This window comes from Drosophila miranda, chromosome XL (genome assembly GCF_003369915.1).
Source record: "Drosophila miranda strain MSH22 chromosome XL, D.miranda_PacBio2.1, whole genome shotgun sequence".
Taxonomy (NCBI): Eukaryota; Metazoa; Arthropoda; class Insecta; order Diptera; family Drosophilidae; genus Drosophila; species Drosophila miranda.
Genome location: NC_046673.1, coordinates 13,303,449 through 13,322,843, shown reverse-complemented (window position 1 = coordinate 13,322,843; position 19,395 = coordinate 13,303,449). Strand labels below are relative to the sequence as shown.

General features: G+C 48.1%; 2 protein-coding genes across 5 annotated transcripts; both read left to right on the top strand.

Annotated features, from left to right (window-relative positions):
• The first annotated feature begins 437 nt into the window (after positions 1 to 437).
• Positions 438 to 15,003, top strand: LOC108159491 (serine-rich adhesin for platelets). Of its 4 annotated transcripts, none has more exons than XR_001775329.2 (7): positions 438 to 847; positions 2,080 to 2,371; positions 2,720 to 5,688; positions 7,784 to 7,957; positions 8,952 to 9,273; positions 10,331 to 11,053; positions 12,798 to 13,240. XR_001775329.2 is itself a non-coding variant. In XM_017292866.2 (6 exons), exons 2-6 carry the CDS (start codon positions 2,098 to 2,100, stop codon positions 12,806 to 12,808), a joined length of 3,750 nt encoding a protein of 1,249 aa, XP_017148355.1. In that variant the 5' UTR covers positions 444 to 847; positions 2,080 to 2,097; the 3' UTR covers positions 12,809 to 13,240. The 4 variants fall into 4 exon arrangements, 2 of the variants coding, with proteins under 2 accessions (XP_017148355.1, XP_017148347.1); XR_004471368.1 differs by lacking the exon at positions 438 to 847 and adding an exon at positions 953 to 1,072; XM_017292866.2 differs by lacking the exon at positions 10,331 to 11,053 and having other exon boundaries at positions 444 to 847.
• Positions 15,004 to 16,139: 1,136 nt separating this feature from the next.
• On the top strand, positions 16,140 to 19,280 carry LOC108158432 (probable cytochrome P450 318a1). Its single transcript, XM_017290717.2, has 7 exons — positions 16,140 to 16,491; positions 16,554 to 16,745; positions 16,799 to 16,999; positions 17,417 to 17,486; positions 17,559 to 17,868; positions 17,928 to 18,459; positions 18,791 to 19,280. Exons 1-7 carry the CDS (start codon positions 16,326 to 16,328, stop codon positions 18,973 to 18,975), a joined length of 1,656 nt encoding a protein of 551 aa, XP_017146206.1. The 5' UTR covers positions 16,140 to 16,325; the 3' UTR covers positions 18,976 to 19,280.
• Positions 19,281 to 19,395: the final 115 nt, after the last annotated feature.

The window sequence follows — 19,395 nt, the reverse complement described above, 5'->3', positions numbered from 1 at the left end:
GAATTTTTCCATAATTTGCGCCAATCTAAAGCCTCAACTGACAAATTTACCAAAGGACAATATATCTATGTATTAGTGGGATATTAAAACAGTATACCGTTATATTTTATCGATAAGTCCACTCGCGCCTGCGACGAAAAAATGAGTCGAAAATTTGAATGGGCTATAAAAAGGGGTATGGACAACAGGCAAAACAAGACAATGCAAATTTCACGGCTGGTACGGACCTCACCTCGCGTGTGAGGACAACATACCTTGAAGACAAAGTCAGTTTTTTTTTATATTGGGTATGTTCAAGGTATATTGGGAAAATGGGGTGGATTTTACCCTGCAAGCGTTGGCTTTTCTTGGCCGTGTTGCCTGTGCCCACACCCTCTTTTTCGTTCCATTATGTAGAAACAGTGTACTAACCGTGTACCGTGTAGAGTTTTTTCTCCATAAAGAAAAAAAACGCGGCTTAATGCAATTTTTCGATGCTCGTCTGCAAAACATGCATTTTTTATGAGGAAAAAGAAGGAGAGACAAGTGCAGTCAGACACACATACAGTGACAGTCGGACCACAATTGCAGTGCCGTGCGGGGTAGTGATGTAAATTTGAATAAAAACATCGATGCTCGATGCCTCGATGTTTTTTTACATCACTAGTGCGGGGTACGAAGAAAGTGCGCATTTCACACAAAATAGCCGTTCATTTAACCGACCTTATTGATAGTTGTGTGCATACATACACGCATGTACACATACACGGGCTAGAAAAACCAACCACCATCGTACCGCAGCCGCAGCAGTCCCACCAACAAACAGCATCGCTCACCCACAGGAAGAGACGAGGAGGAGGAGGCAAATGTAAGAACTATTTGCTGTAAATTTCATTCATGAGCCGCCGCCGCCGCCGCCACCGCCGCTGCTGCTGCTGCTTCTCATCAACAATAACTGTTTATGTGTGTAAAGAGCGCCCGGCTTCCCCATGGCTCCGGCCTAGGGCCCCTGTCTAGTAGTTATTTTTTGTGTGTGTTTGTTGTCAAATGCTATTTCTTGTTCCGCTTCCAGGGTTTTGTATGTCAGAGTTGGGTGAGTTTGAGTTTTTCTATTTCTAATTTTTTTTTGCAAAGCCTGCATATGCATGTATCCGTGTGTGTCTGTGTTTGTGTGTATAATTGCATTCTTGCAGCTCATGTTTTTTCTTCTGAAAAAAAATCGATAGCGCGTCGTCGGTTGTTTATTTAATGCTTCGTCTGCAATTTCCAGCCCCTTTCTCTCGCTCTTTCTCTCTCTCTCTCCATCACACTCCCGCTGCAGCTGTAGCAGCTAGCAGCGCACCCCTTTTGGCTCAGCGCGCGCGCACACGCAGACATGAACGCAGCCACAATGCACAGTTATACACAAACACACCAGCGGACCAGATAGCAATTCCAGTGATACGGGAAATAAAAAATAATCAGTTTTTATCAGTGGTATGCAAAAGCCGAAGAACGAAGAAAACAATTCCAACAACCATCTTTGCCGTGGCCATAAAAAGAAAACAATTGGCCGTGGAGGGGTGGGGTGGCGAGGGGAGGGTTGGGGTTGGGGTTTAGGCAAAAAAAGAGTTTTCCATTTTCTCGTTTCTTTTGCCTTGTGGCAGTTTTTTAGCAGCGAAAATATTGGGGTTTCTTGTCTCGCGCCTTTGCTTCTTTTCTCCAACATTCTTACATTTTTTGTTGTTTTTGTAGCTTGGGTTGTGTTCGTTTGTTTTGTGTTAATGCAGAAAATAACGGTTAATCCAATTAAGCAAACTAAAACGAGAGTCGACGGCCAAGTCGAACTGTGGATGCCCTAACACACGGCTCGAAGCGAAGCTTCTCTCCCTCTCTTCCAATGATGCACCCCGCTGGATGGGTGGAGGCCTATGCTCCGCTGCGGGCAGTGTAGCGCGGCTTCAGCTCGACGGACAGTCCGTCGCAGTTCCAGTCTCAGTTTTGGTGGGTGCGCGGCCGGGTCAAGTCTTACATAGGAAACAGCAGTAGCAGCAGCGGCAGCAACAGAAGGGAGGACGTGAACGTCATATCATGCACTAATGCACATATTGCCATTTGCAGCGCTAAGGTCACCAGAGAATGGAGTCCCAACCGAAGCGGCCCTCGTTGCATTTAGTGGCAGAAGCTGGCACAGGATCAGGCGTGGGTGCTGCAGCCACAGCTGAGATGTCGGGCGCATTTTCCCCCACCTCGGGCTTCCTGCCGGACATGCCGCAGTGGAAGAAGGACCTGATACAGCGCCGTAAGACAAACGTGGCCCGCACCCAGGCGGCCGCCTCCCCCACAGCTACGTCCGATGCGGATGTGGCCTTGGGGGAAACAGGAACAGGAGCAGGAGGAGGCGCCAGTGCAGGTGAGTGTTCGATGATGTCTCGCGGCTTACACAATATGTGCATTAATTGTGATTGCAAACAGTTTGTTTTCTGTTTTCGTGGGTAAACAATAATTGCCAGCTGTTTGTTATCTAAAACGAAATCGGTAATTCCATTTGAATTAGCCGCGCTCAGCTATCGATTGCCCCTGAGTCAGCAGCAGCCCTGTGGTGTGTATCGATATGTGTGTGGCGTGTGGTGCGTGGTGTGTGTGTGCGCACAGGGCTGCCAGATCAATGCGGAGGGGGTGGTGGGTTGGCCGGCAGCGGCAGAATCGAATCTGAAATTGATATGGAGATTATAGCCTCTTCTGGTCCACTTCTTTGCAGAACCGACTGCGACTGAGGCGACGATCACTAGTCAACCACAACAGAAGCCGCTGGCAAAGAGAAATGTAAGCCAGACAGCAACAGCGACGGCAACAGCACATATACAAATGCAAACAGCGCTTAAGACTACACCAACAGAGGAAAAGTCTGAGAAATCTTTTATTGGAGGTCATCATACCCAACAGCAGCAGCAGCAACAAGGCAAAGACTCGTCAGCAGCGTTGGCCTTTTCAATTTCAGCTGAAACAACGTTTGGGCCACAAATACCAATACCAATACCAATACCAAAGCAGCGATCAAGTTTATTTAACACAAGAAGCAGCAACAGCAACATCAGCAGCAGCTCCAGCAAGGAGCCAGAGATTCTAAATTTGGATCTCAGAGAGCGTGAGAGCGAGCAGCGGGAGCAGGAGCGGGAGCGAGAGCGAGAGAGCGAACGCGAGCCGGGAGAGCAAGTTGACTCCATGGTGAGTTGCCGTTCTCGCGACGGCGGTGGTGAAGTTGAAACTGGCACAGCGGCAGCAGCGACAACTGGAGCATTAACAGCTATCGACGCCAGCAGCGGCGCAGCGCCAACATCGTCGTCGTCAGCAAATCACTTGCAAACGAAACTTGGACAGACCGTTTCAGAAGGGGCTCCCAATCAGACGAGCTCCACCGCGAAAGAAAAAGAACTGCAGGTAGCCGCAGCAGCAGCAGCAGCACCAGCACAGTCGTTGGTTCTTGTTGATAATAAAAACGGTTCGAAGACAAAGCTCATTTCCGATAAATTGCAGAGCAATAAGTTTATAAAACAACAGCAAGAACAGCAACAGCAGCATCAACAGCAACAGCAACAATTGTCGCCCACCAAATCAACGGTAAAACCGACAATGGTCGCCATGCAAGAAATGAAAAAGACAACAAAACAAAATGGCCAACATCGTCACATCGCGAAGAGCAGCAGCAGCCACAGCGGCGACCCAGAGGCTGCCTCCGGAGTGGCCCTGCCGGAGCTGGTGGACACCGGCGAGGATCTGAGCTACGGCCCGGGAATCGTGTCGAAGCTGCGGTGCCGCTACCTCAGTCTGGCGCTGCGCGAGTCCCACCAGCAGAGCCAGAAGCAACGCCTGCGGCGCTCCACCAGCCTCCACACGCTCCTCGATCGCGACGACGATGAGGAGGAGATGAATGCCAATGCCGGTCTCGAAGTGGTCTCGACCCGGGCCAAATCCACACCGCCGCCGATACTGGGTGCGAAGCCGACGTTGCTTGGCGGTGGCTACATCAAGGGCGCCCAGGCGCCTGTCCAGCGTCCCGTTAGTCTGGGCACCAATGGAACAACCCCCGCCCTGTTCCCGCTGAACACCGAAGATCCCACAAAGCCCACCAACGGAGGAGGAGGAGTGACCCGATCGCGGCACTTTATGCGCGGCAATGAGGTAATGAAACGGGCGCGCTCCGTGGAGGCGCTGCTCTGCGAGAAATCGCCGTGGAATACGCAAAGAGCCAGCTACCAGGCGACAAGCATGGCCATGGCCACGACACCACAAGCTGTCTCCCCAGGTGCCGCATCGCCCACCTGCGTCACCATCGAGGACAAGATTCACAATGCCCGCGAGCGCCTGCACAGTGGCACGGACCCGGCGCCGCCCAAGCGCCTGACCTCCATTATCGACGACACCGAGCGCCCGCCCCCGGATCTGGTCAAGCAGACGCTGAAGATGTTCGAGGCGAGTGCCAATCGCCGGCCCCGCGCCACCCACCGCTCCAACGGAGTGGGCGGTGTGGCCAGCAAGGTGGCCAACTACAAGTCGATCCTCAAGGAGCAGCGCCCGACGGCACCCACCGTGGCCAGCACACCGCCATCCCTGTCCCGGCGTGAACCCGGTTTTGCTGCCTCCACCCACAAGCAGATGCCACGCTCGGCATTGATCTCCGACAGCATCATCAGCGGCAGCAGCAGCACACCCCATCCCCATCCCGATATCATTCCCCGGCAGCTGGCCAGCGTTGTGGACTCGCCCGTTTCCGCGCTGAGCCTCATGATGGGACGCATCAATCTGCAGGACGCGGATGGCGAGTCAACGGTGGCGGCGTCAGCTGTGAATGAGAGCTTAGTCAGCGAGGCCAGAGCGGCGACGGCATCGGCATCAGGAACGGTAGCAGTAGCAGCGGCGGCGTCGGCGCCAAACAACGAAGCGAACTGCGCATACGAGAATGAGAATGAGAATAATGCCAGGCACGATGTTGGCAACGATGGGGATGACGACAACAACCGCAACGACAGCAACGACAGCAGCGACAACAATGGGCACGATGGCGATAATATGGGCGCGGCAGGCGATAAGCCTAAGCCCCCCACATGCACAGCAACGACGACGACGACGACGGCGGCGGCGGCGGCGACAGCGGCGGCAGGAGGAGCCCAGCGATCATTCGTTGCCACGATCGAGAGCGCGCACGTTCCCAGTGGAAGTAATATCGCAAGAAAACAACTGAACAACAGCGAGACGGGATCGGGATCGGGATCTGGATCGGGATCTGGGATAACGACAACAACAACCAAACAGATTGGTGTGATACGGCCGCTCTTCAATAGCAGCAGCGGTACGACACAGCAGCTAACCAGTCGCGAGATCGAAAAGAATCGCATTAATGAGATGAAAAAGTCCTCGGCTCTGGCCAACGATGGCAGCTCCGGTGCGGGTTCGCCCATAACTAGTCTGGACACGGTGATAAATACGATACGGGATGGTAGCGAAACGGACGCGGCCACAGCCTCGCCCCTGTGGACACTACGAAAGCTGCGTCACGGCCATGCAGCCGGTAGCAATTCTGGTCATCATGCGGCAGGAACGGCGGCCACTTCCAGCCATTCCACGGAGAACACCTCGATGGTGTTCAATTTTTCCAAGAGCAGCAAAGAAGTGCCCGACTACATTGAAAGCGATGTTGTGATCTACAGGCGTAAACGGGAATTGCCAAAGGTGAGTGTGTGCGGGTGCAAATAGTGCATTAGTGGGAATGGAAGTCCCGTGCTCTTTTGCATGATAGTACCAGGAATTGGGAGTGGGAGTGAGAGCAACAGAGGGGTATGGTCTTCATTGCCTTTCCCTTTTAATTGGAAAAAGCGTCCTCTCATTCCCTTGAAATGTGTCGCCTTATCAGAGCAGGTGTGTGCGTGTGTGTGTGGGCGCGTGGGTATGGAATGCGGCGCCCTTGCGGATTATTCATACTTAATTACTTTGTGAATTATTATTTTCTTGATAATAATTTGGTTGCTGTCCCCAATATCTTTTTGTTATTATGGTTTTATTTTTCCATTTGTTTCTCTGTTTTTTTGCTGTTGTTTTTTTTTTTGTGTCATACGGCAGCCATACCATATAAACAAACATACACAGACAGACACACAGAGGCAATCGTAGAAGAGCGTCGCGCAATCGGGTAGAAGGGAAAGAGAGCAAAGCAGAAGCTTACACACACACAGCCAGCGATCATGCGCATTTCGAAAGTTCAACTAGGCAGAGCGAGAACAACAACAAAAGCTTTGTACCTCGGAGCTTGGATGCTCTTTCCCAGCAGCGCAGCGCCGGCTCAAATGTTGTTTCTGGTTCCCAGGCGAACCATTGGTGTGTGTGCACACAGAATACATACACTCTTTGCACTCTTTCATTGATCTTCTGCCAAGAGTCAATTAGAATTTGCCTTGAATCTCTCATTCTCCGATCGATGGATATGTACACACATATGTATGTCTATATATATATACATATATGCATGTGTGATTTCCCAGACGTTTTTTCTTTGTTTAAAGCAAAATGCAAGTTTTGTCTCTCCTTCGTCCCTGGCTCCCAACTCCTCTCTCCACTCCATTCCATTCCATTCTTTTGCCTGCAGTTTTTGATTACATTGAGAAAGAAAAAAGTCAAAGTCTGGTGTGGGGTGGGGTGGGGGGGAGAAGGGAGAAAACCAGTTTTTATATCCATATGTACAACCACATAAAGATATTTCTACGTTTTGTTCTTTGCTTCCTGCAGCTGTCCCATGGAGACAAAGATTATGCTCAAGTACATATACATTATGTACATATGTACATGCATACATATATCTATATATAGTATATGCCTATACATATGTAGCTTTAGTTTTCAGAAGGAGGCTCTTTGAATGCCTGGACAGGGTCGGGCATGCAAGGCTTGAGACCTGAGGCTGCTGGAAAGAGCGACCGCACAGCTGTTTCTTTTTCAGCCATATTGCGATTGCCCTCTCTCTCTCTCGCTCTCGCTCTCGCTCTTTGCTGTTTTTCTCTCTCAGCTTTGACGGCGGCTTTAGCTTCCAGCTTCAGCTTGAATTGAGTTGAATTCTTCTTCCGCCCCGTACCCCTCCCCTTCCCTCCCGCACACCCAAATTTCCACCGGTTGCTGTTGTTGGCAAACCCGTTTAATGCCGTGTGCCGTTCCGTTCGCTCTCTCGCGTTTTGCCTCTGCCCCTGGCTCTGCCACTGCCCTGCTCTCAGCAATATTATTGGTGTCTTGTCTTCCGTCCTTCTCGTCTCGTCTCTCTGGAAATGAACTCGATTTTTGTCAATTCTTTTTTGATGCCAGATTCTGTATGCCGCTGCCGCTGCCTTTGCGCTTGTTCTCTTTTGCTTTTGCTTTTTCCCTCTGCTGGCTGCACTGCATTTTATTATGCTTTGAAGTTTCGTTGTCTCTTTTTATCTGCTTTCGGAACTGCTTTTATCTCTTGTATTCTTTTTTTTTTTTTGGGGCCTGGCATATGGATTGAGGGGGGTCGGTCGGCCACAGCCAGAAATGGGGCAAACGGGAATGGAAAGGAAATAAAACGGGGACGGTGACAGGGACAGGGACAGGGACACAGTGGGACGGGAAGGGAATGGAAGGCCAAAGCCATTAAGGCATCATCCATCCATATATTCCGCAGGGCATGAATCACATAATGATGATGAAGCTTTCCATGAATTTCACTTTTTGAACTCATTTTCATATTGTATATATATTTATTTCTTTGTTTCTTTCTCTTGTTTTTCCCCGCCCCCTACCCCCCTCTCTGACGCCACAACAGCCAAATGAACCCGGCTTCGTGTTGCTGGGCGATCTATCGGTGGAGACCTCCACGGATACGGACTACGACGACTACTCTCTGTGCCCGCCCTCGCCGTGCGACGTGGAGTTCGAGAATGCCAACATTGTGATCGATGGCAAGTCCAGCATACGCCAGAAACCCAAAGAGTCAACGGTGAGTACACCTCGTCTCCCCGTCCCGACGAGATCTGTGATCTGTCGATGAAGTCATATCCTAGATATACACGCACAAATATAGCCAGAGAAAGAGTGAATCAAACCCTCGGGAGCAGGGGGACTCCCGTCTTGCATAAGGATTGTCCATGATTTGGCATAGATCGAGACTAGTAGCACACACAGATCCATGACTCAATTGCGGTATCAGAGGCCCCCGACCAAAAGATACCATTGGTTCTTTCTTTTTCCAATTCAGTTTCCTATTTTTGTTTTGTTTTACCCTGAATGTGGGATAAGATAAGATTATTTTCCATATATACACACATAGAGTGTGTTGAGGGGTCGGTTGGGGGTGCTATACAAATGCGGTATTTGTTTTCTATCGAGTGAGAAAATTGGAAACCAAAATGGAATTCCACCACGAATTTTGAACTGGTCGAAGGAACACAAAGCATAGCCAAAGCAGAGCAGAGCAGAGTAGACGACGATAAGACCGGTCTACGAAACGGGAATTTATGCTGTACCCAGTGGCATGCTCTCCCTCTCCCTCACCCTCACCCTCTCCCTCACCCTCACCCTCTCCCTCTTACACTCACTGTAGACTCCTTATCGGTTATCTGCCATTAATCAAACTGCATTAGTTTTGGGCTTTAGTTTCGTTGGGATTTGGGTTCCTTTTGGTTTTATTTTCAATATTTTCCGGGTACGTTTCATCAAATGTGACTGATATGATGGTCGCTCGGCCCGCGGCCCAGTTCTTGTTCTTTGGACACATGTTCACAGAAATTGTAGGAAATGTGAAACCATTTTTTTGTGCGGCTCCCCCCGATAAGGAATGTAATGTCATTGCTGACTCACTAATTGGGGATCGATAAGGGTTTATAAGCGGATGAGTAATGTCGCAACGCTGTAACATGTGTGTGTGTGTGTGTGTCATCCTTTTTTTTTGTTTTTGATCTGATGTGACTAATCCCTTTGTATCCTTTGTACAGTTTCGCGTGCAGTTTAACGATTCGTTGACGTCCACCTTCGAGTACCCATCAGAGGCATCGATGATCGTCGACGATCCGCCCTATGCCGATCCCTTTTCCCATGTCAGCAAGCATCACCAGCTGCTGTTGGCCGAACAGATGCAGCTGCTCCAGCACCAGCAGCAGGTGCAACAGCAGCAGCATCATCATGTTACTGTAGACGAGATCATTGAGCTTCCCACATCGACGGTGGGACACAATAACAAATCTGGCAGCGGAGGAGGTGGTGGAGGCGGTGGCGGCGGCGGCGGCGGGGGCAATATGCTGGGGAATTTACCGTTGGGTAAGTAATATCGGAACGGATTGGATATCAACGGATATCTACCCATACGATCCTATATGTATATGTGTATATGTGTGTATGCGTGTGTGTGTGTGTGTGTGTGTGGCATGCAATAAGAAAACCTAATGGAATGGTGAATGGCTTGCTGTCTATCTATCTCTATCACACACACACTCTCTCTCTCTCTTTCTCTCTCTCTGTCTGTTTTTTGTACTCTTTGTTTGTCTCTCTTTCTCTCTCTCTTTTCTGCCTGCCTTGCCTTTTGCCTGCGCCTCTGTCTTGTCCTTAAATTTGATTTTTAAAAGCTGTGCTCTTGAGTTTTTTTTCTCTCTTTTATACTATACATCTATCCATCTATCAATCATTATCATCTGTGCATCAATCATACATATGTATGTCCTTGTGTATATCCTTTGTGTTCTTCTACCCTCATTTTATTTGGTTTTGTTTCTTAAGTTAGCGGGAAAGAAGCGGGGGGCATCTCTCCCCCCCACCAGAATCCACCAGGAATGATCTGTGTTTTGTGCAATTTCCAGATAAACCACCACCACCCAATCACACGATCTGTGACTCTGTCACCGTATCCGTCTCCGTCTCAGTACCACCATCAGGTGGTGGTAGTAGGGCACCTGCCATTCGGACAATGGGCAAAGGCTGCTGGCCGAAGCTCCGTGTCCTTGGCGCAAAATTTCGCAAATTAACAAGACTCATCAGGTGGGTGTAGAGAAGAGCCGCCCTTTTTGTTTAGCTACAAGCTACCAGAATACCAAATACCAGATACCAAATACCAAATACCAGATACCAAATACCAGATACCAGATACAGTTCCAAGTTCTAGCTGCAAGTTCAAGCAGATGCCAGCACCCGTACCTGCCCCCTAGACCATACCCCAGCTATATATCTCTCTCTCTTTCTCTCTCAGCCTCTCCATAGACCAAAAGCACAGCCCCCTCTCTTTCTCTCTGTGCAAAAACCCCCCAAAAAAACCAAACAAAACTCAAAAAAGTACTCGAAAAAAGGCAAGGGCATTCAATTTCGCCTCACGCATATTTTGCAGATTACCCAAGTTTAGGGAGGGGTATTATCTTGCAACAGTCGCCACAACAGCAACAGCAGGAGGAGAAGGAGGAGGAGCAGCAACAACAGGATCAGGAGGAACAGCAGGAGAAGGAGGAGAAACAGCTGGAGTTGGAGCATCAGGAACCAGAGCAGCATCAGCAGGAGGAACTAAAAACAACAGCAGAATCACGGCCGCCATCAAAAGCCGAAATCAAGCTCCAGCAGCACCCCCAGCAACAGTTCCAGGCGCAGCGTAGGGCACGGCCATCGGTTCTACTGAAGCCGCAGTATGCCTGCTTCCTGCAGAACGAGACAAAGCTGACACAGCCACCGCCTGCGGTTGCATTCAAGCCCAGGAAGGCGGCCTCCTTCTCAATAGGAAACCATCATCAGCAGAGTAATTATGAAATACCCGCTAGCAGAAACAGAACCACAGCCACCAGGAGTGGAAGCCAGTGCAGCAGCGATGCCACACAGTCGCGTCGTCGCCCGAGTCTGCCGTCATCGCTAGCTTTACCCAATGCCAGTACAGCCCTGCTCCAGGCACGCATACCGGGCACAACGCTCTACTATGTCTGAACCAAAAGCGAATCGACAGAAACCAGAACCAAAAAAAACTCAACACAAAACAAAAAAAATGCAAAATACATGCTCCACACGCCTCCAAGCCTCCAAGCTCCAAGCTTCCAAACTCCGTTTGACTGCAAAGTGCCAGCGAAACGTAGGCATTGCCCAAAAGCTTTTCTCTCATATATGTATTAATAAACCTATTAAAACTAGGCTAAAGATCCAAAACAAAACACCCCCCCGTTGAAATGTGTGGTGGCTATTTGGTGATCCGAACCCGAAATCCTTGAAACCGCTTAATAACGCGAGAATGCGCTTGGCCTTCCCAACACCTTCCCTTAATTGGTTGTTGAAAACATAAAAAAACAAACAAACCCGACTCACTTCCATAACTCAATGCGGAACCAGGAAAACAAATTGCAATCCGAACACAGAAAAACAACAACAACACACACACGAAAACAAATACACAGAACACAGAACACATAATCCCAAAACACTCGATAGAGGATCCAATCGAAACGTTTGCTTTCCCATGTAAATACGATATGATACGATATGTGATGCGAGGAACGCAACTGTTGGAAGACTGGAAGAATGCAATGGAAATGATGATGCTGACCCTCCGGTCAAGGAGAAGCACTGAACGAAAAGGAATATCCTTATAACTACTAACAATCCCCACACCCCAAATGATCTAGAGGCTAAAGAACCCACGAACCCACGATAAACGGATAAAGTTCTCCCTTGTACTATGATTATATGTGATGCACTACTAGAATATACTACTGCCCAAGTGAATGATTAGAACGCTTACCGTCTAACCTTGCTCTGAACCACTGACTGACTCACTGAGTGACTTGTTTGAAGGCAAGCCAGAAGACAATACTAGATATACTGAATCATCCAGCGATGAGTAGAGAAGGATCCAATTATTCTTAATACAGGTTAAGTGAGCGAAAGAATGCACTTCCCCATGCGCTATAAAACAGTGATGCTTGATGATAGCTTTTGATACCTTTTTGTATAAACATATGACCATACAATTATGTACCAAGATGTTCTCTCTTCACCTCTGACCGCTGTTTTGGTCAGCTGAGTCGGTCCCAAGAATCGAACAACAAAGTACACAGTCTTTAGCGAAGCCTACAAATGACTTGCTTTTCGGTCCCAAGAATCGAACAACAAAGTACAGTCTTTGGGGACCCGCAAAAGTAGGTCCCAAGAAAGCAAAAACAACACTTTATGGTCTTTATTTGCGTTTGTGGAAGTTGGAAGAATTTTTTTAGTTTTTTGAGTTTTGGATTTTCAAATTACTAGACACAGATGGACAGTACAGTGATCTTATGATAATGCATGAAAACAAAAATCTAGAAACTCCCCCTACCACTAGCTGACTTTCGTCAAGTTGAAAACTGAACGAACGAGCCCACCGACTGCTGGGAACAGCTGTTGTTGCTAAATGTAAAATGTAAATGTTGTTGAGATTTAAGACTTGTGTGTATGTGTGTGTGTGTGCGTTTGTGTATTGCGGGGTATTCGATTTCATTTGTATGTGGGGGTGGGGGTGGGGGGTATAGTATTGCTTTTGCCTGGCACGCCGCTCATGTACCCCCCCCAGCATACTCGCTTCTCGCTCTCGCATTTCACACTATCTCTTTCTTTCTGTTTCCACAAGTGTTTTCCACCCACACACGTACGCTTTTCATTTCCCCAATACAAACGCACACACACACCTGTATATTTTGTTGTTGTTGTCGTTGTTGTTGTCTCGTTTGCTGTTTGTTTCGTTTGCGTTTGCGTTGCATTTCCCGTTGGTTATTCTTTCCTGACTATTGGATTGCTCTCTGTATTTTCTAGTTTTCTATTTTGTTTGTTCATACTAATTTCTTTTGCAGATATTATTTAAATCTAACATCATACATAAGCAAAGCAAAAAATCGTTATAATAATATCTATATATATGTATATATCAGAAATACCTACATATATGTCCAACATTTATATATGTTCATGTATATGTATAAATGCGTGTGTGTGTGAGACAATTAAACTAAACAAGCAAGACAAAGCAAAAACTAAAGCAAAACTAAAAACCAAAAGAATAACTGGCAAAACAGCGAGTGACTGTGGCTCCAATGATGACGAATGCCATAAGAAAGACAGAAAAGAAAAAATATGAAACCACACACATCACAAATTAAATATGAATTAATGAAAACGAAACGAAACAGAAGAAAAATAAAAAAAAAAAATAAAATAAATAAAAAATACTGCCAAAAACCAATGATATCTGCAAGACACACCAATCACCTCTAACCAAACCAAAAAAAATAACAAAAACAATATGCACTGCTCTCTCTGTCTGCTCTCTGTCAGATGGCAACGAAGCCTAAAACTAATCGAATCCAAACTAATCGCCAATTCATATTACTTCCCAAGGTAACTAACCCCAGATTAGACCACACTCAAACACACCACACACACAGCACACACCTTTGGCACATCCTCATCCATCATCACACATCTCTCATCTGATCCTCAATCTTCATTTGCCACAGATCCATCCATCCATCCACAAACAAAAGAAACCTCAAGACCCTCACTTTTTTATATATCTATATTTTTATTTTTATTTTTTGTACATTCTTTGGTGCCACTTTTTAATTACTGTACTAACCACCTCAAAAAAAGAATCCAAAAAAATCTTGCAACTTTTTGGAACAAATTGTAGATCTCGACTAATCTTTGTTTCATTTTGCAGGCTCTACGGCACTGGGCTTTTATACGCCCATGAAGGCCTCGCCGATGGACAGCCTCTTCCAGCTGGGTGTGACCCGGTACGCACTGCCCGACAGCAGCAGCAGCAGCGGCAGCAACAACAGCAGCGGCAGCAACAGCAATAACAGCAGCAACGGCTGCAGTCCAGCCGGTGGAGGAGCAGGCAATGGCGGCAAGGCAACGACAACGCTGTTCAATGGCAACGGCAGCATTGTGGGCATCGGCGAGGGTCTCATCAAGGACGGCGGCAACTGCGATGAGGAGGATGCAGCGGCGGCGGGGACCAACACAAACGGAGCCGGCGGCAAGAAGTTGAATTGCGAGGCGGACGGAGAGGATGACGACTACCATCCAACGGCGACGCCCGGCGGTGGAGTTGTCTATAGCGAGGGCACACAGAAGACAGATCTATTGTACTGATTGAACGAAACACACACAGCTCTCTGGAGGAGCTCTCCCCCTGTATCTGTATCTCTCCATTCCTCCATAAACATCATCCCATTATAATATCCCCCCCCCCCCCCCCCCCGCCCCGCCCCTTGTGTGAAAACCGTGCGCTTAGGTGAAATATCAATTTCAGAAATACGGCAGACAGAAAAACACAGAAAGATACGTATATATATATAGATATTATTTGTAATTCGTAAGCCCTAGATACGATATGGGTGTATGCGTGTGAGTGCGAGTGTGCGTGTGATTGTATGCGAGTGTCTTTATATAAATATATATTTGTTTTTTTTTTTTTTTCTTTAACTTAATTACGATTATCGTAAATGCATCGATGATGGCACTTCAGTGAAGGAACCAAACACCACTTCGAGAGTTGTTCCATATTGTATTTGTATTTGTATTCCATTTACGGTATTTTTTATAGTAAATATACAAGAAGAAGACAAACGCCAAGAAACAAACTAAAAAGAAAACACTTGGACATTTTGCCGAACATAATATAAACATTGTAAACAACGAGAAGTTGTTTCACCAACAACATAAACAGAAACGGAAACGGAAACGGAAACAACTGAAAGAAACCCCAAGCCCCGCTGCAGGGTCTAACATTAAACATTATACATATAAATCCAGATCAGATCAGATCAGATCCCTAAGAATCATAGCGACACGATGATCCCCCAGCCACCCCACCCCCCCATTTCCGTATAACCGATATCCGATACACACTTCCAATTTCCCGATACGAAACCCGGAAGAACAAGTAAAGGAAAAATGTAAACATTTGCCTCATAATTATTATTACACATTTAGCGCTTACATACATATTTTTTACACTTGTATTCCGTAAATAAATATAAATATATACAAATACATTAAAAAACGATTGAAAACGCACCCGTTGAATCTCTAAGGACCACACACCACAGTGTTGTAAGCGCGGTTCAGTGCTGGCCAGCTGCATGACACTTTCCAGCACTGCCGCAGCCTCAAAATTACAGAGCTAAGAGAGGGATACTCTATGATCTAATGTTAGGGCTCTGGCACGAGCGTTCTTTCTCTATTCGAATAGTATTATGATTAGGATTAGTTGTGCTTGGCAGGGTTTCGCTGCGTATCACCCAAATTGGATGGATATGTGGTTCCTTTGGTAGCTAAATAATTCTTATATTCATGCACTGTTTCCGTGGAGAAGTTCAAAGCCATGCCGGATGGGCCTCCTTCAATACTTGGTCTTATAGATACAGGTTATTACATTGTTCAATTAATCAAGGCTGAAACTGGTGAGGAATGGGGAAGGCGCCTTCGGAGTGTAAGTTTGTCTCATCCTTCTTCCCATTCTGGTTGCTTTCAAGCTGTTGGATGATACCTTATAATATCAGACTATACCCACTTTTGATATATATATATGTATATCTTAAGACGTAGTAGTAAAGACAGCAAATTTAAGCTCGACATACAGACTGGGACCGAGAAGCGGCTCCAAGCATCGCGATGCATCAACGTGTATCTGTTTTTGGTTTCTTGGTGCGACTTGGTGCGTCGCCAAAGACGGAAGAGATGAAGCCGTTTAGGCCGTGACTGTACCTTGAAGCACATTTACGGTACAAAAAGAGTAACGGATAGGTTGTGGTGTGGTTTTTTAATAACAATTGAAGGCACACACAAAGATACTACGAATAAGTCCAGAGAATTGACAGATTGATTGACTCATCAACCCATTAAAGACAAAAAGACATTAAAAAAGAGAAGCCCCGAGTAATTTAGATATTTGAAATGCTTATACATAAATACGAGTAAAAGCTCTCTGCACTCCCTTTGAGCTCTCGACAGCTTCTTCTCCAGGATGTGTTGGTTTCCCCAGTTGTGGGGTCCAAGTGCAGGGCAACTCGGCTGATCGTTTAAGTACTCGTAATGCTCATGAGCTCACTCTCTCCATTTGCCAAATAATAATAATAATAATACATAATAATAGCTGTTCGGTTCGTCAAAGTTCGGCAGTTGTTTGCTGCTGGCCCAACAGTGCGGTTGCCTTTTGCCTACTGCTCTACGAATCGGAATTGAATTTCTAAGTAAAATTTGTAAATCGGACAAACGCGCGGCCAGCACGGGAGCTGCCTATAAAGCACCGCATTAGGCCAAGTAGAAACACCAGAGCAGACTTCAGACCCCAGAGTCCAAAACCAGATACAACGATGCACCTCTATGTGGCCTTGTGGGTGTGTGGCACAGCTCTGGCTCTGCTGCTTGGCTGGCAGCAGCGCAAGTGCTGGCGGCTCATCTGGCAGCTGAACGGATGGCGGGGCGTGGCCCAGCAGCCGATCCTGTGGTTCCTGCTCTGCATCAACCTGCATCCAAACAGTTGAGTCCTCCAAACACCAAGTACCCACAGTACCTTAATTCTCGAACGCTTCCAACGACAGGCATACTGGAGCGGGTGACGCAGATGAGGAAGTACTTCCAGAGACCGCTGGCCATCCTGGTCGGTACCCGGGTGCTGGTCTACATCGATGATCCCGCCGGCATGGAGAGCATACTGAATGCCCCCGAGTGCCTGGACAAGACCTTCATGCAGGAGGGGTTCTTCGCCAAGCGCGGCCTGCTCCATGCGCGCGGTAAGTGATTGGAAATCTCCCGCGAGTATCCCTAATCCCCGATGGAATTGCAGGCCAGAAGTGGAAGCTACGGCGCAAGCAGCTCAATCCCGCCTTCAGCCACAACATTGTGGCCAGCTTCTTTGATGTGTTCAATGCCGTGGGCAACCAGATGGTCGAGCAGTTCGCCTCCCAGCCACATCTACATGGCCGGGCCGTGAAATTCACCGATGCCGAGGATATGCTCAGTCGTGCCGTACTGGAGGTCTCCTGCCGTGAGTAAAACTCCAAGCCCCCCAATACGCATTGCGGAATAGACTCTCCCCGTCCAACGTTTTCCTGCCCTTCGCGGTTCGACACGTTTCCCCCGTTTCCATGCAACGCACGTAATCCGAAAAAACACCCATCCCACGCACATATTTTTGTCTATAAATTATGAACGATTGATCGTGGTTGGATGTTGGCTACCAAAAAGAGGGAGAGAGTGCAATTTCCTAATGGCCATCATGCAGTTATAGCCAGAGTTCGAGTTAGAGTAGGAGCTACGCTAAACTTCGAGTCGTGGCTCACGTAGCTCGACATCAAGATAGCTGTATCTCTTTGAAGAAGCAGGAAAAACTCACAGTTGTCCTTGACTTCGCAGACTTCAGAGAGTGAAAAGTCCTGCCTGAAATCCTCGTTCCCTTTTTCAGTGACTGTCATGGGAACCCCAACTAATTTCACCCAAACGGATGACGCTCACATCGCCTCCAGCTACAAGCGGTGAGTAGCCATGGGATAGATAGATAGCCCCAGGATCGGGGCAACCTCTTTGATGCCTTTCCATCCGCACAGGCTGCTGGAGATCTCGGCCATCAGAGTGGTGAAGCCGTGGCTGCAAATCGATCTGCTGCACCGTTTGCTGGCCCCCGAGCTATACGCGGAGGCGGAGAAGTGCAACCAATTGCTGGTGGAGTTTGTGGCTGGGATTGTGCAGAGCAAGCATCGCAATTGGCAGCTGCGGGCCGCTCTCAGCGAGGGTGCTGGCGAGGATTCAACCGCCTGGCAGCGGCGCATCTTCATCGAGCAGATCTTCCAACTGGCCGCCAACGGGGAGCTGACGTTGCAGGAGATCGAGGACGAGGCCCAGTCCATGGTCTTGGTGGTGGGTAGTCCCTTCGACAGAAGACAGATCCACTAACCACATCCCCTGCATCGTTGCAGTCCTTTGAGACGGTCTCCAACAGCATCATGCTGGCCCTGCTCTGCCTGGCTACTCACAAGGGCGACTGCCAGCAGCGGCTGCGGGCGGAGATCGCAAGCGTCTTCCCGGGCCAGGGCCAGGGCTTCACTCCGGATGCCCCCCATGTCGGCCTGGAGCAGCTGCAGCAGCTGCGCTACCTGGATGCCTTCGTCAGCGAGGCTCTGCGCCTGTTGGCCACTGTTCCGATGAACCTGCGGCACGTCAGTCGGGACTTCCAGCTGCCGGGACGCGAGGCCGTCGTGCCTCAGAACAGCATCATCGTGCTGGACACATTCAACATGCAGCGCGAAGAGGAATGGTGGGGCGACAATGCCAAGCAGTTCGACCCGCAACGCTTTCTCGACCAGGACGATCAGCCAGATCAGTCGCCGGAGGGCGAGGACGTCTCTGGATCCTCAATCCCCAAGACGAATGGCCAACAGAAGCAGCAGCCACAGAGGCGCCACTCCTACAGCTTCCTGCCTTTCTCCAAGGGACTGCGCTCCTGCATTGGTGAGTGAAGATCTATCTCCGGGGGTCTCAGATCTCTAGACGAATCTTAGCCCTTTAGGAGCCACCTTAAGTTTCACAGCAGCCATAGATTCATAGCATGTAACGTTCATAGTTTCCTACCATCCACCTCTGGAAGTTGCATTGCATCAACCTTTTATAGCTTCATAGCAACCACCTCTCACCGTTTCATAGCACACACCTTCGATAGTTTCATTGCAGACACCTTTTCTGGTTTCATAGCAGCCACATATCATTCCCCTTCATCCCCTCCCAGGGATATTTTGGGAACGTAAGTTTTTTCACTCTTGTTTTTTTCCGTACTGCCCTACAGGCCGACGGTATGGGCTGTTCATCATGAAGGTGTTCCTTGTGAAACTGATCGTGGCCTTTGACTTCAGCAGCGACTTCCAGCTGGACCAGCTGCAGTTCGTGGAGAATATCTCTCTGAAGTTCAACAACGTCGATGATATCTTCCTAGCGATCCAGCCGCACCAGCAGAGCCAGGATGCAACCTAACATACCACAGGATTCTTCATTATATAATATGTATCATAAAAACATGGTTTTTTTTTATCTACATATATCTATCATTTATGTGCTTTAGCCAATGCGTATGGCTTCAGAAATAAATTTAGGCTAATTTGTGTGTCCTCTAAAAGATCGGCTTTTGCATGTAAAATGGATTCATTTATATATATGTCAGGTCAGTAAGCTTTTGTTTGTCCAAAGACTTTAAATCTTCCGCAATTCCACAGACATCCATGGCTTTCGATATACGATGTTAGGAAGATGTTGTTGCCGGTAGCCAGTGTGGGTCTTCTCTGTGGTCGATTGTTGCTCCCGGGTGGTCTGGGGGCTGAGGCAGCGCGGAATAGTGGGCCACAACTGCGCCAAAGGGCGCCGCTGGTCTTCAAAATGGCCGCCACGGAAAATCTC